The 23,331-nt window shown below is 43.8% G+C and overlaps 1 protein-coding gene across 1 annotated transcript; it reads right to left on the bottom strand.

Moving 5' to 3' along the window:
• Positions 1 to 21,665: 21,665 nt before the first annotated feature.
• LOC138681677 (olfactory receptor 12D1-like) lies at positions 21,666 to 22,601 on the bottom strand. Its single transcript, XM_069769469.1, has one exon. The coding sequence runs from the start codon at positions 22,599 to 22,601 to the stop codon at positions 21,666 to 21,668; it is 936 nt and encodes a 311-aa protein (XP_069625570.1).
• Positions 22,602 to 23,331: the final 730 nt, after the last annotated feature.

The following is a 23,331-nucleotide window of genomic DNA, read 5'->3' as shown; positions in this document are numbered from 1 at the left end:
CGTTTCTATTCTAAAAAAAGCATTTTTTATTAGATAAAAACTTTCACTATGTCTTACAAAATGTAAACGCTCTGCTCTATGGCCATACAGCCCCAGGAGACTTACTAGCTTTGTACAAATATCTGAAGGCATGTCACAGAGTAGAGGGATCATCGTTATTCACATCTGCACATGGAAACACGAGAAGCAGTGGAATGACACTGACGGAGAGAAGATACAAAATAGAAAAATATTTAGAATTGAGAGTCCTCAGTGGTTGATACCTTTTAATGGCCAACTGAAAAGATGGTAACAAACTGCAAGCTTTTGAGACTTTCTATCTACTGGCTAACACGGTACCAAGATATTTATCTTTCCTGTATCAAGATACAAAATAGAAATTATAAAAAACTTTTTGAGTGAGGGTGATCAAAGAGAGGTGGTGAGTTCTCCTTCAATGGAAATCTTCAATCAGAAGCTGGACAGATATCTTTCTGAGATGTTTTAGTGATTCCTGCATTGAGCAGGGGGTGGGACACGATAACTCTGGAGGTCCCTTTCAACTCTAACATTCTAGGATTCTATATACAGTAGCAAAGTTCTGACACTCATCATGCTATTGGACGGCATCATTTACCAGAACCTTTGATATGTCTTATTTAAACAAAAAAAGCTTATACTTTTGTCAAAAATAAGACCAACATTGATCATGGTGCTAAAGTGATGAAATGTGCAAGACCTTTGGTAAGATGTGGAAAATCACATTTATTACATACCTATATAATATGCCCTAAATATGCAACAAACATGGGTCACAACACTGGGACTTACATCTATCTCTATAATAAAGGCTTTTTAATTTTTAGAGAAGCTATAAAAAGGAAATGTATAGAGCTGAACCACCCCTGCATACATGAAAACAATTTCAAATGTTATCAATAAATGTCCCAGATGAGTTAATCCTTTTAATGAAGCCTTTTTTCCTTATTTCTTCACCAATTTTGTTAACATATACAATATGCTGCTATAATAGGAAATGTTCACAAGGATATGGAAACTAAGACTACGGCAATGAAGGAATTATACTAGTGTTTTTTTTTGTTTTTCATGTTTCTTGACTTTATATGATGTTTATGTTTCACCTCTGTGTTTTAGGTGTTTTCTGTATTCAGTATTAAGATTAATCATTTTTTTTCCACATTTCAATCTGTAGTTGTAGAATCATCAGTAAATCTTTGCCTTACTTGATCACACAGCTGACCCTGCGCCTCCTCCCTTCACGATGACCTTTGCACACGCTCATTAAACACATCAATCCAAAAGAGAGGTTCAGGATCTGATTTTTGCTGCTAATGTACATGTATTTTTTCCTGAAACAAAGTTAAGTATGAGTATAAAAAACAATAGCCAGTGTGAAAATGGCAGGATTTAATTCTTTTTATTTTTATTACAGATTGTGCTATTTTAAAAAAAAGCCAAATTTCATCAGTAGGTCGTTTGCTAATGATAACTTTTTCTTAAAGTGAATCTGAAAGCTGATAAATGCTGCTTAATCCATGGACAGCATATATTAGGCACTGGCTGTATAATTTCAGTGAAGTATGTTTGACTTTGAAACACTGCTGCAATAGCATACTTTAATAGCCGTCCGTGGACCGAAACACGTGGCTGACTTGTCGGACAGGTGGGCCCCTAGAAACTTTGCCCTACTCGCTGACCTGTGCTGAAAGGTCTCTCTCTATACATGCAGGCAGGGGGAGACCTGTCTCTCTAGGGTTTTGGCGTGTAGTAGATGCCAGGGACCCGCTTGTCTGACTAGTTTGCCACGTGGCTTTGTTCCTGGTCGGCTATTAAAATATGTTTTTTTCTCTGGTTCACTTGAAGTCTATTTAAAATATTTTTTTGGTTTGACATGGTGATAATTAGGGGGGTCTTTTCCATAATGCTGACTGTAAGAAAGTCCTTACGGAGAGTTGGCAGAGCTGAGAAGACACTGTAGACAATTCTCCTTGAAGCACAGGCTGAGAAGCGCAACAAAGTAGGTTCAGAAGGCAGTGAGTTCAAGCACACAACCACTCACAGGTGTCGTAGACAAGCAAAACAACGCTGGGATATCTGACAAAGATCTGGCCTGGCTGTGGACTTGTGGTGGTGTGGCTCCGAACAAGAGTATCAGGGTTTTTTTTTATACATGGCTTAGACAAAGAAAGCTACACATTGCAACAAATGACGTATACATGATAACCTTATACTGCAAAGGAAGGCGTGTATTTTAGGCATACAATGACACAATATGCCAACATATATGAGTTTTTCCTTAATCTCCATATACCTTTTAGCTAATGTCATTACTCATATTACTGCTTTTAGCCTACTCACATGCAGTGCCTTGCAAAAGTTTTTCGTCCCCTGAAACTTTTTTAACCTTTTGCCACATATCATGCTTCAAACACAAAGATACCAAATGTAAATTTTTGGTGAAGAATCAACAACAAGTGGAACACAATTGTGAAGTTGAACAAAATTTTTTAGTTATTTTAAATTTTTGTGGAAATTCAAAACCTGAAAAGTGGGGCGTGCAATATTATTCGGCCCCTTTAACTTAACCCCTTCATGACCCAGCCTATTTTGATTTTAATGACCTGGCCATTTTTTGCAATTCTGACCAGTGTCCATTTATGAGGTAATAACTCAGGAACGCTTCAACGGATCCTAGCGATTCTGAGATTGTTTTTTGTGACATATTGGGCTTCATGTTAGTGGTAAATTTAGGTCGATAATTTTTGTACTTATTTGTTGAAAAAACAGAAATTTGGCAAAAATGTTAAAAATTTTGCAATTTTCAAGTTTTGAATTTTTATTCTGTTAAACCAGAGATTTATGTGACACAAAATAGTTCATGAATAATATTTCCCACATGTCTACTTTACATCAGCACAATTTTGGAAACAAAATGCATTTTGCTAGGAAGTTATAAGGGTTAAAATTTGACCAACGATTTCTCATTTTTACAACAACATTTTCAAAACCATTTTTTTAGGGACCACCTCACATTTGAAGTCAGTTTGAGGGGTCTGTATGGCTGAAAATGTCCAAAAGTGATGCCATTCTAAAAACTGCACCCCTCAAGGTGCTCAAAACCACATCTAAGAAGATTATTAACCCTTCAGGTACTTCAGAGCAGCAGAAGCAACATGGAAGGAAAAAATGAACATTTAACTTTTTAGAATCAAAAATTATTTTTAGCAACAATTTATTTATTTTCCCAAGGGTAAAAGGAGAAAGTGGACCACGAAAGTTGTTGTACAATTTGTCCTGAGTATGCTGATATCCCACATGTGGGGGGAACCACTGTTTGGGCACACAGCATGGCTTGGAAGGGAAGGAGCGCCATTTTATTTTTTGAATGAAAAATTGGCTTCAATCTTTAGCGGACACCATGTCGTGTTTGGAGAGCCCCTGTGTGCCTAAAGATTGGAGCTCCCCCACAAGTGACCCTATTTTGGAAATTAGAGCCCCCAAGGAACTTATCTAGATGCATAGTGAACACTTTAAACCCCCAGGTGCTTCACAAATTGATCTGTAATAACTAAAAAGTACTTTTTTTTACAAAGAATTTCTTTTAGCCTCAATTTGTTCATTTTCACATGAGAAACAGGATAAAATGAATCGTAAAATTTGTTGGGCATCTTCTGCTGAGTGCACCGATACCTCACATGTGGGGGTAAACTACTGTTTAGGCGCACGGCATGACTTTTTGAATGAAAAATTAGCTCCAATTGTTAGCAGACACCATGTCGCGTTTGAAGAGCCCCTGTGTGCCTAACCATTGGAGCTCCCTGTTAGGGCTAGCGGAACGCACCAAATAATAAGAAAGCTGCTCCACCAATCGCCAAGGTATACCCTTAATAGAGCAGTCGTGTCTAATGTACATAGTCCCTATCTGATGTATTTAAAAACCTGATCATCGGTATAGTACCTTTTTTGCAAAAAAACGTATTAACTAAATACCCTGTATTTTTTCATTTTTTGACTAGCACTTGCTTATTTACTGTGACTTTTTTACAACAGACAGAGTATTTTTTGACCTCTCTGTGCGCTTTTGTGTCTTCAAGTTCTTTGGTGGTGTGAACAGGTTTCTACAGACTTGTTCATTTTGCAAGTAGCCCATGTGTTTTTGGTTTTAAAATAATAAGAAAGGTAGAATAAGGTGTGTTTGCAGCCCGGGGTCCGCCGTGCAGAGATGGAACCTGCTGCCGAGTAATGATGGACTATATGGCGGTACAATGTGACTACACACACGGGTTAACTTCACCCTGTGTGCAGGAAGCGAGCCCTGTTAAGTCACAGGGCTGCGGTACCGCACACAAGAGCGCAAGCAAGGAGTCACCGAGCTCAGTCCCAAGACTTGGGATCCGAGTCCGTCTAGACTACTTGCGCTCGACACCGCTAATGGGGTGTCAGCGTAACCAAAATAATAATTAAAGATATACAAGAGTGCATGCAGTGCCACACTGGCGGAAGCCACCAACCACCCAGGCGTGGGTCAGGAAAGCGCTGTGAAAGCACACGGCGCTGCACTGGCGGTCACAGCAATTAGATGCTGTATAGTGTGTTACGTGCTGGTGGCTTAGTCGGGCGCTAGATAGCAATCATCCACCTTCCGCGATCAGTCATCCAATAGGGAGGGGATTTTAAAGAACGACTTTCACTCACAACACCCACACGTTTACAAATGTACACTAGCGCATGGCCGTGCGGTCATGCGAAGCTTATACAGCTGCAGCACGTTCAAGACCTTCCAATAAAGGACCAATGGGAAGCTGCCACAGAAGTTTAGCACCTTCAGGACTTTCCAGGAGGACTAATGGGAACTGCTGCAGCATCTGAGCTTGTGACCCTTGATCTCCAACGGGAGATCTCACCCTGGGCATGCTCAGAAGGGCAAAAGCAGGACTTAGTCCCAAAAGCGTCTGCTCGCCACTGCCCAGCACTGGCTTCAATGGCAGAAGCTGGAAAAGCAGCAGTAACCCTATGCACAGAGTGAGACTGAGCAAGACGCTGGGACCGATGTCTCTGCTGAGCAGACTCCACTGCGGCTGGAGAAAAATGGGAGATCGCAGCAGAGATGGCTTGAGATTCCCCCTGTGCAGAGGTGGGAACTCGACACCTAACACTCCCCCACAAGTGACCCCATTTTGGAAACTAGACCTCCCACAAAACTTATCTAGATGTGTGGTGAGCACTTTTTTTACCTCCAAGTGCTTCACAGAAGTTTAAAATGCATAGCCGTGAAAATAAAAAATCTTTTTTTTTTCCCTCAAAAATGATTTTTTTAGTCCGCAATTTTTTATTTTCTCAAGGGTAACAGGAGAAATTGGACCCCACACTTTGTTGTCCAGTTTGCCCTGAGTATGCTGATACCCCATATGTGGGGGTAAACCACTGTTTGGGCACACGTCGGGGCTCGGAAGGGAAGTAGTGACGTTTTGATATGCAGACTTTGATGGAATGGTCTGCGGGCATCACGTTGCGTTTGCAGAGCCCCTGATGTGCCTAAAGAGTAGAAACACCCCACAAGTGACCTCATTTTGGAAACTAGACCCCCAAAAGAAGTTATCTAGATGTGTGGTGAGGACTTTGAACCCCCAAGTGCTTCACAGAAGTTTATAACGTAGAGCCGTGAAAATAAAAAATATTTTTTTTCCTCAAAAATGATTTTTTAGTCCGCAATTTTTTATTTTCTCAAGGGTAATAGGAGAAATTGGACCACAAAAGATGTTGTCCAGTTTGTCCTGAGTATGCTGATACTCCATATGTGGGGGTAAACCACTGTCTGGGCACACGTCGGGGCTCGGAATGGAAATAATGACGTTTTGAAATGCAGACTTGGATGGAATGGTCTGCGGGCATCATGTTGCGTTTGCAGAGCCCCTGATGTGCAGCCTAAACAGTAGATACCCCCACAAGTGACCCCATTTTGGAAAGTAGACTTTGGGCACACGTCAGGGCTCGGAAGGGAAGGAGCACCATTTGACTTTTTGAATGCAAGATTGGCTGGAATCAATGGTGGCGCCATGTCGTTTGAGACCAGCTTTTGTGCCTAAACAGTGGAAACCCCTCCATTCTAGCTCAAACACTAACCCCAACACACCACTAAACCCTAATCCCAACCCTGACCATAACCCTAACCACAAGCCTAACCCTAACCCCAACACACCGCTAACCCTAATCTTATCCCTAATTCCAACCCCAACCCTAATCCCAACCCTAACTCTAATTCCAACCCTAACCGTAAGGCTATGTGCCCACATTGCGGATTCTTGTGCAGATTTTTCAGCATTGTTTTTGAAAAATCTTCAGGTAAAATGCACTGCAGATTTGGTTTTCCATAGGTTTACATGGTACTGTTCACCGCATGGAAAACTGCTGCGAATCCGCAGCCAAATCCACACCGTGTGCACATACCCTAATTCCAAACCTAATTCTAACCCTATCCCTAGTTCTAACCCTAAGGCTACGTTCACATTAGCGTCGTCGACGCACAACAACGCATGCGTCATGCGCCCCTATCTTTATCATTGGGGACGCATGCGTTGCGTTGTCGTGCGTTTTTGTAAAAACGCACGACGCATGCGTCGTTTCACCGCACCTGGGTGGCGTCGGAGACGCTACATGTTGCATTTTTGTAGCGTCTAAAAAACGCACGCGTCGCACTTGCATCGCTCGTGCGTCATCATTGCGTTACAATTTCCCATTGAAACCAATTGACAACGCACTTGCGTCGCGTGTGTGCGTCGTGCGTGCGTTGTGCGACGCATGCGTCGTTAAATAAAATTAAACAAAAAAGTGTCTAGACAGTGTCTAGACAGTGAAAACAGTGATAAAACATCCCCCATATATAAAGAAAATGTTTGGATCCTTTGTCACTTCTGCTGCAGCATCTACAGGCAACACACCAGACCAGACAGACCAGACATCTTCATCAGCTGTCCAGAGATGTAAGTATAGAATGATTCTGTGCATTTTCTACATGTTTTATTTTTAAATTGTTTTTGCAAGTTGTGTATTATATTCTGCACTGTGGTTGTTTAAAGATATTGTTGTATTTTTAGTCTGGTTGTGATGTATGGCATTGTAAAGGATGGCGTTTCATTGTCTCCGGCCTTCATTATTGTTCTTTCCAGGATAGATTTTTCTTTTCCATTTATTGGTTTGGTGGTGTTTTTTGTATTCAGTTGTGATGTTTTATTCTTGCGTTATATGAATTTAATTGTCTCTGGCCATGTTGGTTTTATTGTAAAGTATGATAGTATAGAATGATTCTGCGCCCTTTTATTAAATGTAATAATTTATATTTCAAGTTGTGTATTATGTTCTGCACTGTGGTTATGTAAAGACATTGTTGTATGTTTCTGGTTGTGATGTATGGCGTTGTATGGCCTTTTATTGTCTCCGGCCCTGTCGGTTTTATTGTAAAGTATGGCGGTGTATCCAGGATTGCCGTTTCTGTCCTTAATTTTTGGGGGTTGTTAATTTTTTCCTTTCAAAAATCTATTGTGTTTTTTGGGTTGCTCCGTGCATACTGTACATTTTTTTAAACAAAACTCTCTTTTTGGATTACGATATAGGGTCTGTTGTGTATTTGTTTTGTTATCTTTAGGCTTTTGTTTACTCTGGCATTGTGTTGTCTCTGCCATTGTTTTTTTTAATCAATGTGGCAGTGTTGTTTGCTCAGCATTCGTTCAGTTGGAGTGCAATGTTCTTTGTGGTTGAAATGTACGGTGGTAGGTGGTGGTGGAGGAGGTAGGGAGAACAATTTTTATCTTGCAAGCATTAATATTTTCCATTTATTCTAGGTTTCACAACGGGCCCAGGATGACCCACTGGACGTAGAACTGATGGTGGCATCCATACAGGAACGAGGCCCGTTGTGGGACAGCCGTGACCCCCGGCACGCGGACCAGGGCGTGTTGCGCCGTTTGTGGATTGAGGTGGCAAAATCGCTGTGGGATGGCTTCGACAGCGCTTCCCCCGTGGGCAAAGCTAATTTTCGTAAGTATTTCCAAAATGCTGCTATGACCCATCATGCCAGGATACACAACCGTCTGTGATGTCTTCTATTGGGATTGCACACGGTTGCGTTATCAATTTCAATATTTTCTCTCAAACTAATTTTTTTTTTAAAATTTATACACAGTTAAACAATTGAAGACCAGATGGCGCTCCATGAAGGAGCGTTTCAAGAGGGGCCTGAAAAAGGAGGGACAGATCCGTAGTGGTGCTGCAGCTTCAAGGACCTCAATCTACAAATATAATCGTATTTTGCAGTTCTTGCGACCGGTCCTTGAAAGCAGAGAGTAAGTATAGTACCTATGCACACACCTAGTTTTTAAAACATGCATATTCACGTACTATATTCCAGCCACGTAGTTTATTGCCCAGCCATTTATTTTGGCAAGTACGAAGTATAGAAATGAAGAAAAAAATTCAAGCTCACCGAGGCGTGAAAAGTGAAAAATAAATACTTTTATTCACTTCAATCATAAGCAGAGGATGAAACATCAGCACAATACAATAAAAACACTATCTACGCGTTTCAGGTGACAGGGAACATCAGACAGCATGATTAAGGGTGCCCTATCACCTGAAACGCGTAGATAGTGTTTTTATTGTATTGTGCTGATGTTTCATCCTCTGCTTCTGATTGAAGTGAATAAAGTATTTAGTTTTTACTTTTCACGCCTCGTAGAGCTCGAATTTCTTCTTCATTTCTGGTCTTCTCACGCTTGACACAGCGTCTCCGTGGTCCGAGCCTTCTGGGATTACTACTATGGTGAGCTGGAATTCCTCTTTTTTGACCTGAAATACGAAGTATACAGAACACAGAAAGATAGTAGATTGGCCATGCCCGGGCAATATTTCATAGTGGAGTAGTATATTGCCCATCCAGGTGTATCCCAGATTTTTTTCAAAAAAAGGAAAAATATAATAGACACGGCATACCTTCTACTCCAAGGCAGGTTATGTTCCCATGGTTGCTCAGCTCGCAGGACCTGTGATGACGTATCGGTCACATGACCGTGACGTCATGGCAGTTCCGACGATAAGCGTAATTGTCGGGAGTTACAAACGGCAAACATGGGTGACTATTTTGAAATAAATAAATGTATTCTATTTTTAATATTGATGCGGCATATGCAGTGTCAATATTAAAAATTGCTTAACATTAACGGCGGCAATGGATACCGCCGGTAAAGTTAATTAATGACAGGGGAGTATGCGGGCGACGGGCCTTCACTGCGGGGAGTAAGGAGAGGGCATTTTAATCAGGCCTGTCACCCGCGCTGATTGGTCGCATCAGCCATGTCAGGCAGCTGGCCGGTACAATCAGCAAACCGTTACGTGAACAAACCCTTAACAGTAATAGTGTGTGATGCAATGTTAAGTTTTACACAGGTGGTGACGAATGTGAAATGTTATATTTTGTATACTAATGGTTTCCAAGGATTCCAAAGGCGCACTCCACAGTTCTTCTGGCCCTGGACAGTCTATAATTAAAAATACTTTTTGTGCGGTCCAACCCCCGACTGGAGTACGGTTTAAGTAGGTTGCCACTCATTTGAAAAGCCTCATCCCCAACCACAACAAATGGCATGGCCGGGCCTTCGGTGTTGGGAAGAGGTCGTGGCTGGGGGAAATGAAAAATTGTTCTCGTATAATCTTCAGGCATGTCAGACTCCTTAAATGTCCGTGAATCATTTGCACGGCCAAACGCTCCAATGTCCACAGCGAGAAACCTGCAGTCCGCACTTGCAATTGCCATGAGCACGGTGGAAAAGTATTTTTTATAATTAAAAAACAGAGATCCACTTCTTGAAGGCTTGGTAATCCTAATGTGCTTCCCATCCACGGCTCCAATACAGTTTGGGAAAGAACACACTGTTAGGGCTAGCGGAACGCACCAAATAATACGACAGATAGAGTATGGTGCGTTCGCAGCCCGGGGTCCACCGTGCAGAGATGGAACCTGCTGCCAAGTAATGACGGACTATATGGCGATACTCATAAGTATACACACGTGGGTTAAACTTCACCCAGCGTGAAGGAAGCGATCCTGTTGCGTCACAGGACCGCGGTACCGCACATAGAGCGCGAGCAAGTAGTCAGCGAACTCAACCCCAACTTGGATTGAAGTCCGATTAGACCCTTGCTGGCACAACACCGCAACTGGGTGTGTAAGGAAACTAAATAACAATATTAAGGCACAAGAGTGCATGCGGTGCCGCACTGACGAACGCCACTAACCACCCAGGCTTGGGTAAGGAAAGCACAGAGGAAGTGCACGGCGCCGTACTGGCGGTCACAGCAAATGGACGCTGTAATGTGTGATTCGTGCTGTAGGATAAGTCAGGCGCAAGATAGCAACCATACACCTTCCGCGAACAGACATTCAATAGGGCAGGGGTATCCAAGGACGACTTGCACTCACAACATACACACATTAACAATTGTACACTAGCGCATGGCCGTGCGGTCATGCGCAGTTTATATAGTTGCAGCACAGGAAGTGGCCACAGAAACTTTGCCCTTCCAAGACCTGCCAAGAGGACCAATGGAATGTGCTGCAGAGCCTGAGCACATGACCCTCGATCTCCAACGGGAGATCTTGCCCTGGGCATTCTCAGTGTGTGCAGACAAGGACTTAGTCCCAGAGAAGTCCGCTCACTGCTGACCAGCACTGGCTTTAATGGCAGAAGCTGAAGAAGCAGCAGTAACTCTCTGTACAGAGTGAGACTGAGCAAGACGCTGGGACCGACGTCCCTGCTGAGCAGACTCCACTGTGGCTGGATAAGAATGGGAGACCGCAGCGGAGATGGCTTGAGATTCTCCCTGTGCAGAAGCGGGAACTCGAGACCTAACATTACCCCCCCTCCTAGGGCCCCCCCTCCTTGGGCCTCGCTACGCTCGAAGGCAGCAATGAGCTGTGGGGCCCGAATGTTTTCAGCAGGCTCCCATGACCTGTCCTCTGGGCCATAACCCTTCCAATCCACCAGATAGAATTTTTTGCCGCGTACCACCTTGCACCCCAAAATAGCGTTCACCTCGTAATCGTCCGTAGACGAACCCGATGTCCCGGTAGATGACTCGGAAAACCGGGACATGTATACGGGTTTCAAGAGGGACACATGAAAGGTGTCGGTGATACCCAAGCGTGGAGGAAGAGCCAAATGGTAGACCACAGGATTAACCCATTCGAGAACCTTGAAGGGACCCAAGTAGCGAGGAGCAAACTTAGTGGACTCAACTCGCAGCCTGATGTTACGGGCAGAGAGCCACACCAAGTCGCCAGGAGCAAAGATCGGAGCGGGGCGCCGATGAACATCAGCGGAGGACCTCATTCTCTCCTTGAAGGCCCGAATGGCATCCTGCGTGCGGTCCCAAATGTCCCGTGCCTCCACAGCCCAGTCTGCCACCCTGGAGTCAGCAGAAGACACAGGCATGGGCACAGGAACACGCGGATGCTGGCCGTAATTTAGGAGGAATGGAGTCTGACCGGTGGAGTCGGCTACGGCATTGTTAAGTGCAAACTCTGCCCACGGTAGCAAGGATGCCCAGTCATCCTGCCTGGCAGAAACAAAATGTCGTAAATATGTGACCAAGGTCTGGTTGGCCCTCTCTACCAACCCATTCATCTTGGGATGATATGCCGAAGAGAGATTCAACTCAATACTGAGTAGACGACAAAGCTCTCTCCAGAATCGAGACGCAAACTGGGGACCCCGGTCACTAACAATTTTGTCTGGCATACCGTGTAGGCGAAAGATATGCTTGACGAACAAGACAGCCAACGCCCGTGCAGAAGGTAGCCGTGGAAGAGGCACCAAGTGCACCATTTTGGAAAAATGGTCGGTGATCACCCAGATAATGGTGCAGTTACGAGACTTGGGTAAGCCCACCACAAAGTCCATCCCGACCATCTCCCAGGGCCTGTCCGCCACCGGCAGAGGATAAAGCAAACCAGCTGGCCGTTGCCGAGGAGTCTTGTTCTTGGCGCAAGAGACACACGCCCGAACATACTCTGCGACATCACAAGCCATATGCGGCCACCAGTATGTCCTCGCCAGTAACTCAGATGTCCTTTTGGTACCAAAATGTCCACCCACCCTGGACGAGTGTGCCCAAGAGAGAACCTCCGGTCGCAAACTGGATGGAACAAAAGTCTTGCCCGGGGGCACAGACTCTAGCGAAACTGGGGCCACAGTTCTCAAGCTCTCGGTAGGGACAATAAGCCGAGGCTCCTCCTCCGCAGATGACACAACAGAGCGAGAGAGAGCGTCGGCCCGAATGTTCTTCTCCCCAGAAAGAAAATGGAGGGTGAAATGAAACCGGGAGAAGAATAAGGACCATCTGGCCTGGCGAGAATTCAACCGCTGGGCTGTCTGCAGGTACACCAAATTTTTATGGTCTGTGAAGACTTGGAAGGGAAAACGTGCTCCCTCCAAGAGATGTCTCCACTCCGAGAAAGCCAACTTCATGGCTAGCAACTCCCTGTCCCCGATGGAATAATTCCTCTCTGCTGGTGAGAAGGTCTTGGAGAAAAAGAAGCAAGGATGCTTCCGACCTTGAGCATCCTTTTGGAAGAGGACTGCTCCAGCACCAACAGAAGAGGCATCCACCTCCATGATAAATGGCTTATCAACATCGGGGCGATGTAGGATGGGAGCGCTAGCGAAGTGTGACTTTATAGAGTTAAAGGACTTGGAGACCTCCTCAGACCACAATTTGGGATTCGCCCCCTTCTTGGTGAGGGCAACCAAGGGAGCTACCAAAGTTGAGAAGTGCGGAATGAACTGGCGATAATAATTAATGAACCCCATAAAGCGCTGCACCGCTTTAAGAGAATGGGGTTCTTGCCAGTCCATCACAGCCTGTAGTTTGGCAGGATCCATAGCCAATCCCTGGGCAGAGATGATGTAACCCAGGAAAGGTAAGGACTCCTGCTCAAACATACACTTCTCCAAGTTGGCATAGAGGGAGTTTGCCCGTAGGAGGTCGAAGACTGTGCAAACATCTCTCCGGTGGGAGTCAATATCTGGAGAGTAGATGAGAATATCATCCAGATAGACTACGACCGAGGTGGAAAGCATATCCCGGAAGATATCGTTCACAAAGTCTTGGAAAACGGCTGGGGCATTACAGAGCCCGAAGGGCATCACCAGATATTCATAGTGCCCATCCCTGGTGTTAAAAGCCGTCTTCCATTCGTCCCCCTCACGGATGCGAATCAGGTTGTAAGCACCCCGCAGATCTAGTTTAGTAAATACCCTTGCTCCCCGAAGCCTATCGAAGAGCTCAGATATCAAGGGCAAAGGATACTTATTTTTAACGGTGATGGCATTAAGACCCCTGTAGTCTATGCATGGACGCAATTCCCCATTCTTCTTCTGCACGAAGAAGAACCCTGCCCCAGCAGATGACACTGACTTCCTAATGAATCCTCTTGCCAGATTTTCCTGGATGTACTGTGACATTGCCTCCGTCTCCGGGAGAGATAGCGGATAGACTCGACCCCGGGGAGGCTCAGCACCAGGCAAGAGATCAATAGGACAGTCATAGGGGCGATGGGGCGGAAGGATCTCCGCCGCCTTTTTGGAGAACACGTCTGCATAAGACCAATACTGCTTGGGGAGAGAGGAAAGATCTGCGGGTACCTCTGTAGTAGCAACCTGAACGCACTCCCTCTGACACCTACCCCCACAAGATTCGCCCCATCCCAGGATTCTGCCAGAGGACCACTCGATATGAGGAGAGTGGTACCGTAGCCAAGGTATTCCCAACAAGACCTCATCAATTCCCTCAGGAATGACGAGCAGAGATATAATCTCCTGATGAGATGGCGACATGGACAGAGTAAAAGGGATGGTCTGGTGTGTTATCTGTGAGGGCAGTGTCGACCCATTCACCACTCGTACCATTACTGGTTGAGCTAGCATAACCAGGGGTATTGCGTGACGTTGGGCGAAGACAGAAGACATAAAATTGCCCTCCGCCCCAGAATCCACGCAGAGCTCTACCGAGTGGGAGAATGAGCCTATAGTAATTGTCCCCTTAAAGGACAATTTAGAGGCAAACGTCGCCGTGTCTAGTGTACCTCCACCTAATACCACTAGACGCTGACATTTCCTCGACCGCTGAGAACATCTGGTGGCTAGATGTCCTGACTGCTGGCAAACATGACAGACCTTGAGTGCACAAGCGGTCCGGGACTTAGATCCCGCTTGTGACACTTCCCTGGCCTCATGTGACTCAGGAACCAGGACCGGAGATTCCAGAGGTTTGGCGAAGGTAGGAGCCAGCCGAAACCTCTGCCTACACTGGGCTCGCTCTAACCTCCGCTCGTTAAAACGGAGGTCAATTCGAGTGGAGACAGTTATTAACTCCTTCAGTGTGGCAGGAACCTCCCTAGTGGCCAGAGCGTCCTTAACGTGATCAGCCAGGCTCCTCCAAAATATGGGGATAAGAGCTTTATCCGACCAATCCAGCTCAAAAGCTAAAGTGTGGAATTGGACGGCAAAATGACTGACCAAGGACTCACCCTGAGTTAATGCCAGCAGTTGGAGCGCAGTATCATGGGTGACTTGAGGTCCTAAAAAGACCTGTTTCAGAGTGCTCAGAAACAGCGGAGCACTCTGCACCACATGATCGCCACGCCCCCCCAGCGGCGTAGCCCATTCCAACGCCCTGTCCGACAAGAGAGACACTATAAATCCCACCTTAGCCCGCTCTGTGGGAAAACGTGCAGCCAGGAGCTCGAGGTGAATAGAGCACTGACTCATAAATCCCCTACAAAATTTGCTATCACCAGAAAATTTTTCTGGCAGCGGGAGGCGAGAAAATGTCGGAGCAGGGGTGGCAATGGACAGGGTTGCTGCAGCCACGCTAGCAGCCTGTAAAGCAACTGCGGTATCATCCACAGCTGAGGTTGCGCTCTCAAGAGCCGCCAACCTACCCTCCAGCTGCTGGATATACCGCAAGGATTGCTGTTTGTCCGTCATTACTAGCCAGACCCTGGCGCTAGTGTAATGTTAGGGCTAGCAGAACGCACCAAATAATAAGACAGAGAGAGTATGGTGCGTTCGCAGCCCGGGGTCCACCGTGCAGAGATGGAACCTGCTGCCAAGTAATGATGGACTATATGGCGGTACTCATAAGTATACACACGTGGGTTAAACTTCACCCAGCGTGAAGGAAGCGATCCTGTTGCGTCACAGGACCGCGGTACCGCACATAGAGCGCGAGCAAGTAGTCAGCGAACTCAACCCCAACTAGGATTGAAGTCCGATTAGACCCTTGCTGGCACAACACCGCAACTGGGTGTGTAAGGAAACTAAATAACAATATTAAGGCACAAGAGTGCATGCGGTGCCGCACTGACGAACGCCACTAACCACCCAGGCTTGGGTACGGAAAGCACAGAGGAAGTGCACGGCGCCATACTGGCGGTCACAGCAACTGGACGCTGTAATGTGTGATTCGTGCTGTAGGATAAGTCGGGCGCTAGATAGCAACCATACACCTTCCGCGAACAGACATTCAATAGGGCAGGGGTATCCAAGGACGACTTGCACTCACAACATACACACATTAACAATTGTACACTAGCGCATGGCCGTGCGGTCATGCACAGTTTATATAGTTGCAGCACAGGAAGTGGCCACAGAAACTTTGCCCTTCCAAGACCTGCCAAGAGGACCAATGGAATGTGCTGCAGAGCCTGAGCACATGACCCTCGATCTCCAACGGGAGATCTTGCCCTGGGCATGCTCAGTGTGTGCAGACAAGGACTTAGTCCCAGAGAAGTCCGCTCGCTGCTGACCAGCACTGGCTTTAATGGCAGAAGCTGAAGAAGCAGCAGTAACTCTCTGTACAGAGTGAGACTGAGCAAGACGCTGGGACCAACGTCCCTGCTGAGCAGACTCCACTGCGGCTGGATAAGAATGGGAGACCGCAGCGGAGATGGCTCGAGATTCCCCCTGTGCAGAAGCGGGAACTCGAGACCTAACACACACTTGTTCGAATTTTTGGGCGTTGGTCTGCCATAATTCTGTTGTAGGGATGGGTAAAAATTCCTCCCGGAGGTTGTCCCACAATGCGCGGCATGTGTCGGCAATAATACCAGAAAGTGTGGAGACTCCAATCCTAAACTGGAAATGCAGTGATCTCAAGGTCTCTCAGGTAGCCAGGAAACTGACAAGAAGAAAAATAAATATAATTAATTAAATTGTTATGAAATAAATTTTCATTTTTAATTACAATCCCCCACCCCACAAAACCAAAACACGTTACTTTAAAAAATGGCAAGAACATATAAATCCTTCACATTGCATTACGTACCGTAGAGTCACCAGCAGACGTTCCTCGGGGGAAATTGATTTACGGAGCTGCGTGTCCTGCCTGGAAATGCTCCTTCCACCAGACGCAGCAGATATCGGAAGCTGTTTTGAGACATCCTGGTGTACTCAAAGTATTTCTCCTGGTTGTCATTTAGCTCGCCAAACAGACAATGGTAGGCTCCACGACTCTCTCGGACTTCCACTATAGGGTGTAGCCAAAAACGCCGACGACTCCTTCTCCGTAGTTTTTCTCTTTTCCTCTGTTCATGACAGGCAATAGCATAAGCAATAGCAAGGGCAAAATCCAGCTCCATATTGAGGTAGATACTCTCCATGGGACGCTCCATCTTGATGCTGTATGGTTGGAATTAATCTATGCCGGGGTATATATACCACAATTCCATTATACCCACCCTCATCTACCCATTGGTGGCATTATCTAGTGTCTAGACACTAGACCCACCCTCTTCTATTCATTGGTGGTATTATCTAGTGTCTAGACACTAAATTGAGTTGAAAGATGACATCATTGTTTGACAACGCATGCGTTGTAAAACGCTGCGTTTTTTGGAAAAACGCAACAAAAACGCACAAAAAACACTGCGTTTTACGACGCATTGGTTTGACGCATGCGTCAAAAATGGTGCGTTTTTGCGTGCGTTTCCGATGCGTCGTGCGTTGCGTCGGCGAAGCTGCGTCGCATGACGCTAATGTGAACGTAGCCTAACCCTAATTCTAACCCTAACGCTAGTTCTAACCCTAACCCTAGTTCTAACCCTAATTCTAACTCTAACCCTAGTTCTAACCCTAACCCTAGTTCTAACCCTAACCCTAATTCTAACCCTAACCCTAGTTATAAGCCTAACCCTAACCCTAACCCTAGTTCTAAACTTAACCCTAGTTCTAACCCTAACCCTAGTGGAAAAATAAAAATAAATATATGTTCTCTACCTAGGGGGGTGATAAAGAGGGGGGCTATTTACTATTTTTTTTATTTTGATCACTGTGGTAGAACCTATTACAGTGATCAAAATGAATGAACGAATCTGCCGGTCGGCAGATTCAGCGGGCGCACTGCGCATGCGCCCGCCATTTTGGAAGGTGGCGGCACACATCCTAGATGCCAGACAGACACTGGGAGGGACCCTGGGACTCCAGAGCTATGGGGGGTGGGATCGGACAGCGGGGCGGGCGCCGGACAGGACGGAGGAGAGAGGATTTTTCGGAGGACTGGATGGAGGGGTAGGAAACAATCGTGAAGCATGTTGGGGAAAACATCATACTTTGGGGGTGCTTTTCTTCAAAGGAGATAGGATGACTGCACTGTATTGAAGGGAGGATGAATGAGGTCATGTATTGCGAGGTGTTGGCCAATAACCTCCTTCCCTCAGTAAGAGCACTGAAGATGCGTCATGGCTAGGTCTTTCAGCATGACAATGACCCAAAATACACAGTCAGGGCAACTAAGGAGTGGCTCCGTAAGAAGCATTTTAAAGTCCTGGAGTGGCTTAGCCCATCTCCAGACCTGAACCCAATATAAAATCTTTAGAGGGAGCTGAAACTCAAAATTGCAAATGATAGCCCAAAACCTGAAAGATCTGAAAAAGATCTGTATGGAGGAGTGGATCAAAATCTCTGCTGCAGTGTGTGCAAACTCGGTCAATAACTACAGGAAACGTCTGAATTCTGTAATTGCAAACAAAGATTTCTGTACCAAATATTAAGTTCTGTTTCTCTTTTGTATCAAATACTTATTTCATGCAATAAAATGCTAATTTATTATGTAAAATCATACAATGTGATTTTCTGGATTTTTTCTAGATTCTGTCTTTCACAGTTGAAGTGCACCTATGATAAAAATTACAGATTTCTCCATTCTTTATAGGTGGGAAGACATGCAAAATCGGCAATGTATATAATCCTTGGTGCATTGATGTGGTTTTAAAAAATACCTATCTAGTCTATGGCTTTAATTCTTTAAGAAAACAAGTTAGTAGCCTCAGACTGGTGAATTTTCTAGATAACATTTATTAACAAAGAGTTCCTATAAAATACCCAACTTAGTAGCAAAAGTTGGGTCCAGAACCTATAGGTTGTGAGATCCCAGAATGCAAAGCAGGATCCAACAACCTTATGTGACCCTCCTCTTGAGATATCACTCTTGGCACAGACTCGGTGCTGCAGTGTTCTTTACTAAGCTGTTACTGAATGGTAACTGCTTTAATGATGTTACTCTTCAGTGGCAGCTTATTAAAAAACATGGCAGTACTTGGTTTGGTGAAAAGAGCCAAATTTTTAGATATGTTTCCCTTTCACAGCAAGGAGAGTGGTATAGGTTTATGGAATCGTACGTTGCATGGCAGTATCTCACAACCAAGAAGTTCACCCTTGGATCCTCTTTTTGTTAGAAAGTTAGATTTTTTTAGAGAGACATTAGAGACAGTTGAGTCCTCTTTTGGTAATAGGTGTTATTTAGAAAATGTACTATTCTTAGGCTATTTTTTCCATATAAAAAGGGTAGCCTCAGCCTGGTGAAAGATACTCTAAGTGGTTTTATTTTTCAAGTAGTTACCCTTTTATTTGTCTGATTCTGTAATGAATAGAGATGAGCGAGCACTAAAATGCTTGTGTGCTCGAACTAAGCAATTCCTATTACATGAACGCTCGAGTATACTGGGAGTCAATGGAAAATTTGAACATTTTTCTGGCAGACCCTAGAAAGAGGACTGAGGGACAGTGAAAATTTTGAAATGGATGGGAAAAAAACTGAATGGAATGAGACCGGAATGGGGGAGACCCCTGGAGTTATCTATGTCTCACAAATCGCTGTTGAGAAAAATGGAATCACATGTACAGTGCCTTGTGAAAGTATTCAGCCCCCTGGAACTTTTCAACCTTTTCCCACATATCATGCTTCAAAAATAAAGATATGAAATGTAAATTTTTGGTGAAGAATCAACAAGTGGAACACAATTGTGAAGTTGAACAAAATTTATTGGTTATTTTAAATTTTTGTGGAAATTCAAAAACTGAAAAGTGGGGCGTGCAATATTATTCGGCCCCTTTAACTTAATACTTTGTTGCGTCACCTTTTGCTGCGATCACAGCTGCAAATCGCTTGGGATATGTCTCTAGCAGTTTTGTACATCGAGAGACTGAAATTCTTGCCCATCCTTCCTTGGCAAACAGCTCGAGCTCAGTGAGGTTTGATGGAGATCGTTTGTGAACAGCAGTTTTCAGCTCTTTCCACAGATTCTCGATTGGATTGAGGTCTGGACTTTGACTTGACCATTCTAACACATGTATACTTTTATTTGTGAACCATTCCATTGTAGATTTTGCTTTATGTTTGGGATCATTGTCTTGTTGGAAGACAAATCTATGTCCCAGTCTCAGGTCTTTGGCAGACTCCAACAGGTTTTCTTCAAGAAGGGTCCTGTATTTGGCTCCATCCATCTTCCCATCAATTTTAGCCATTTTCCCTGTCCCTGCTGAAGAAAAGCAGGCCCAAACCATGATGCTGCCACCACCATGTTTGACAGTGGGGATAGTGTGTTCAGGGTGATGAGTTGTGTTGCCTTTATGCCAAACATATCATTTGGCATTGTTGCCAAAAAGTTTGATTTTGGTTTCATCTGACCAGAGCACCTTCTTCCACATGTTTGGTGTGTCTCCCAGGTGGCTTGTTGCAAACTTTAAACAACACTTTTTATGGATATCTTTGAGAAATGGCTCTCTTCTTGCCACTCCTCCATAAAGGCCAGATTTGTGCAGTGTACGACTAATTGTTGTCCTCTGGACAGACTGTCGCACCTCAGTTGTAGATCTCTGCAGTTCATCCGGAGTGATCATGGGCCTCTTAGCTGCATCTCTGATCTGTCTTCTCCTTGTTTGTGATGAAAGTTTAGAGGGACGGCCGGGTCTTGGTAGATTTGCATTGGTATGATACTCCTTCCATTTCAATATGATCACTTGCACAGTGCTCCTTGGGATGTTTAAAGTTTTGTAAATCATTTTGTATCCAAATCCGGCTTTAAACTTCTCCACAACAGTATCATGGACCTGCCTGTGATGTTCCTTGGTCTTCATGATGCTCTCTGTGCTTCAAACAGAACCCTGAGACTATCACAGAGCAGGTGCATTTGTACGGAGACTTTATTACGCACAGGTGGATTATATTTATCATTATTACGCATTTGGGACAACAATAGATCATTCAGAGATCCACAATGTACTTCTGGAGTGAGTTTGCTGCACTGAAAGGGGCTGAATAATATTGCACGCCCCACTTTTCAGTTTTAGAATTTCCACCAAAATTTTCAAGTAACCAATAAATTTTCTTCAATTTCACAATTGTGTCCCACATGTTGTTGATTCTTCACCAAAAATTTACATTTGGTATCTTTAAGTTTGAAGCATCATATGCTGGAAAAGGTTGAAAAGTTCCAGGGGGCCGAATACTTACGCAAGGCACTGTATAAGGAAAATAGGAAAGGAAATAAGTTAATCACATAATTGCAAGTGTATAAGCATACATTATATTCTCATAAACATTAACTTTTTGAGAAATAAAATAAGTTATTACATAAATGCTATAATTTTTTATGATAGTTCAGAGTAGGACCTAGGTCTCCTTTCAGTGGTAGAAAATATTCAGTTGGTATCCATAGCCCAAAATTTAAGTATAATGGCCAAGTGGGAATGCATGTTAGCATTCCTCTGGTCTATGTTTTCATTTCCTACTTCATTTTTATAGCGTCCTATAAAGAGTGAAATTCCAAGTAGTAACAATTTTTTTTTCTATTTTTTTAAACTTTAAGCATTTAAAAATTCCAATGAAAATGAATACTTCTACTTGCATAGAAAAATATTTAGAATTGAGAGTCCTCAGTGGTTGATACCTTTTAATGGCTAACTGAAAAGATGGTAACAAATTGCAAGCTTTCGAGACTACACAGGTCTCTTCATCAGGCAAAGACTAAAACAAATTCTGAAGAATCACATATTTATGCACAACATGGCATAGAAAAAAAAGGGAAAAACCATGGATAAGCCAGGTGACATGAAGCAGAATTACCATGGGTGATAAACAGTTACGTCCATTAATGTTGGGCCAATTCTTAGATAAGGATTGTTTTATTGTCCTGTGATAATTTTTCTATCTACTGGCTAACACGCTACCAAGATATATTTCTTTCCTGTATCTACTTGCATAGTATTTTAGCCAATGACTAAATGAACAAGTTATTCCTATTAAATAAAATATATAAGAAAACAATGTTCTTGTGGTCAAAAAGTTAAATTGTTTACAAATATTTTCTTCATGGCTTTCTTCATATCTTTGTTCCTTAGGGTATATATTATTGGATTTAAGGCTGGAGTTATAACAGTGAACAGAACAGCAGCTGCTCGATCTTGATCTAAAGAGTCTTGCGTTGATGGCCGTAAATATGTAAAAATAGCTGTTCCATAAAGCAAAAATACAACAGTAAGATGGGCGCTACAAGTAGAGAATGCACGCTTTCGACCTTCCGTAGTCTGTATCTTCAGCAGAAATTTCATGATAAAAACATATGAGAGGAGAGTAAGTAGTAAAGTCGATGTAGCCAATGTTCCTGTAACTCTTGTGAGAAGTTTGAGATTGAGAGAAGTGTCGGTACAGGCCAATTTAAGCACTGGTTTAATATCGCAGAAAAAATGTTTTACCAAATTTGGTCCACAAAACGGAAGCTTTACGGTCATCACGGTATGTAACAGGGAATGAAAATATCCAGTAATCCAAGAGCTGAACGACAAACACCGACAAACTCTAGTATTCATGATTGTAGAATAACGCAATGGATTACCAATGGCAACATATCGATCGTATGACATTGCTGTTAGTAGCATCACTTCAGTGCTTCCCAAAAAATGGAAGAAATGCATCTGGGAAATGCAGCCAGCAAAGGAGATGGTCTTTTCCAAGGCCAAAAAGTCTCTTAACATCCTAGGAACAACCACTGAAGAATAGCAGATGTCTAGAAATGACAAATGCCACAAAAAGTAATACATGGGAGTATGGAGGCTGGTGTTTATAACAGTGATAACCATAATTGAGAGGTTGCCTACCAAGTTGATTATGTAAAACATCAAGAAAAATATGAAGAAAATCACTTGAAGCTTTCTTAAATCAGTCAATCCAAGTAAGACAAATTCAGAAATGGAGGTGTAATTTGCCAATTGCATTCCAATGCTTAGGTAGGATATTACTGGAAGAAAAAATGTCATAGAGCTCAATCAGATTTTTCACAGTGAAGTTTGAAAATTTGTGAATCTTTCAAAATGTTCCTTATTTCTGCATATTTGACAAGTATGTCAGGTTTTCACACAAGTTCTGAACCAAATCAAACTAATTTGTCAAAATGATTAGACTTTGTCATTCTGTCAGTGTGGCATAAGTATGAAAACCTCTAGGAATAGCAGATAATATGAATTTGAAATTAGAGTCTGGCATGTTCAATCAATACAATGAAATTCAAGTGTCATCATATGATCTGTTTTATTTAAAGAATAAAATCTGATCTTCACAACACATGTTTCTGTAGACCTCATAAGAAGAGTCGTTATTGATCATCAGGAATGTAAAAGTTACAAACCTATCTCTAAAGAATAGGAGTCCATCAATCCATAGTTAGACAGATAATGCACAGATAATGGAAGTTCAAGACCATAGCTAAAGTTCACAAGAATGTGACGAAGAGATCTTGAGGTCACAAAAGTACTTAAAGGGACACTGTCACCTGAATTTGGAGGGAACAATCTTCAGCCACGGAGGCGGGGTTTTTGGGTTTTTGATTCACCCTTTCCTTACCCGCTGGCTGCATGCTGGCTGCAATATTGGATTGAAGTTCATTCTCTGTCCTCCATTGTACATGCCTGCGCAAGGCAAGATTGCACCTTGCGCAGGCGTGTACTA

This window comes from Ranitomeya imitator, chromosome 1 (genome assembly GCF_032444005.1).
Source record: "Ranitomeya imitator isolate aRanImi1 chromosome 1, aRanImi1.pri, whole genome shotgun sequence".
In the NCBI taxonomy this organism is placed as follows: Eukaryota; Metazoa; Chordata; class Amphibia; order Anura; family Dendrobatidae; genus Ranitomeya; species Ranitomeya imitator.
This window is presented reverse-complemented; position numbering and strand designations above follow the sequence as displayed.

What these genes read in the sequence shown, in the direction of transcription:
- LOC138681677 (XM_069769469.1), bottom strand. Translation starts at nt 22,601, where the DNA reads ATGCAATTGGCAAATTACACCTCCATTTCTGAATTTGTCTTACTTGGA.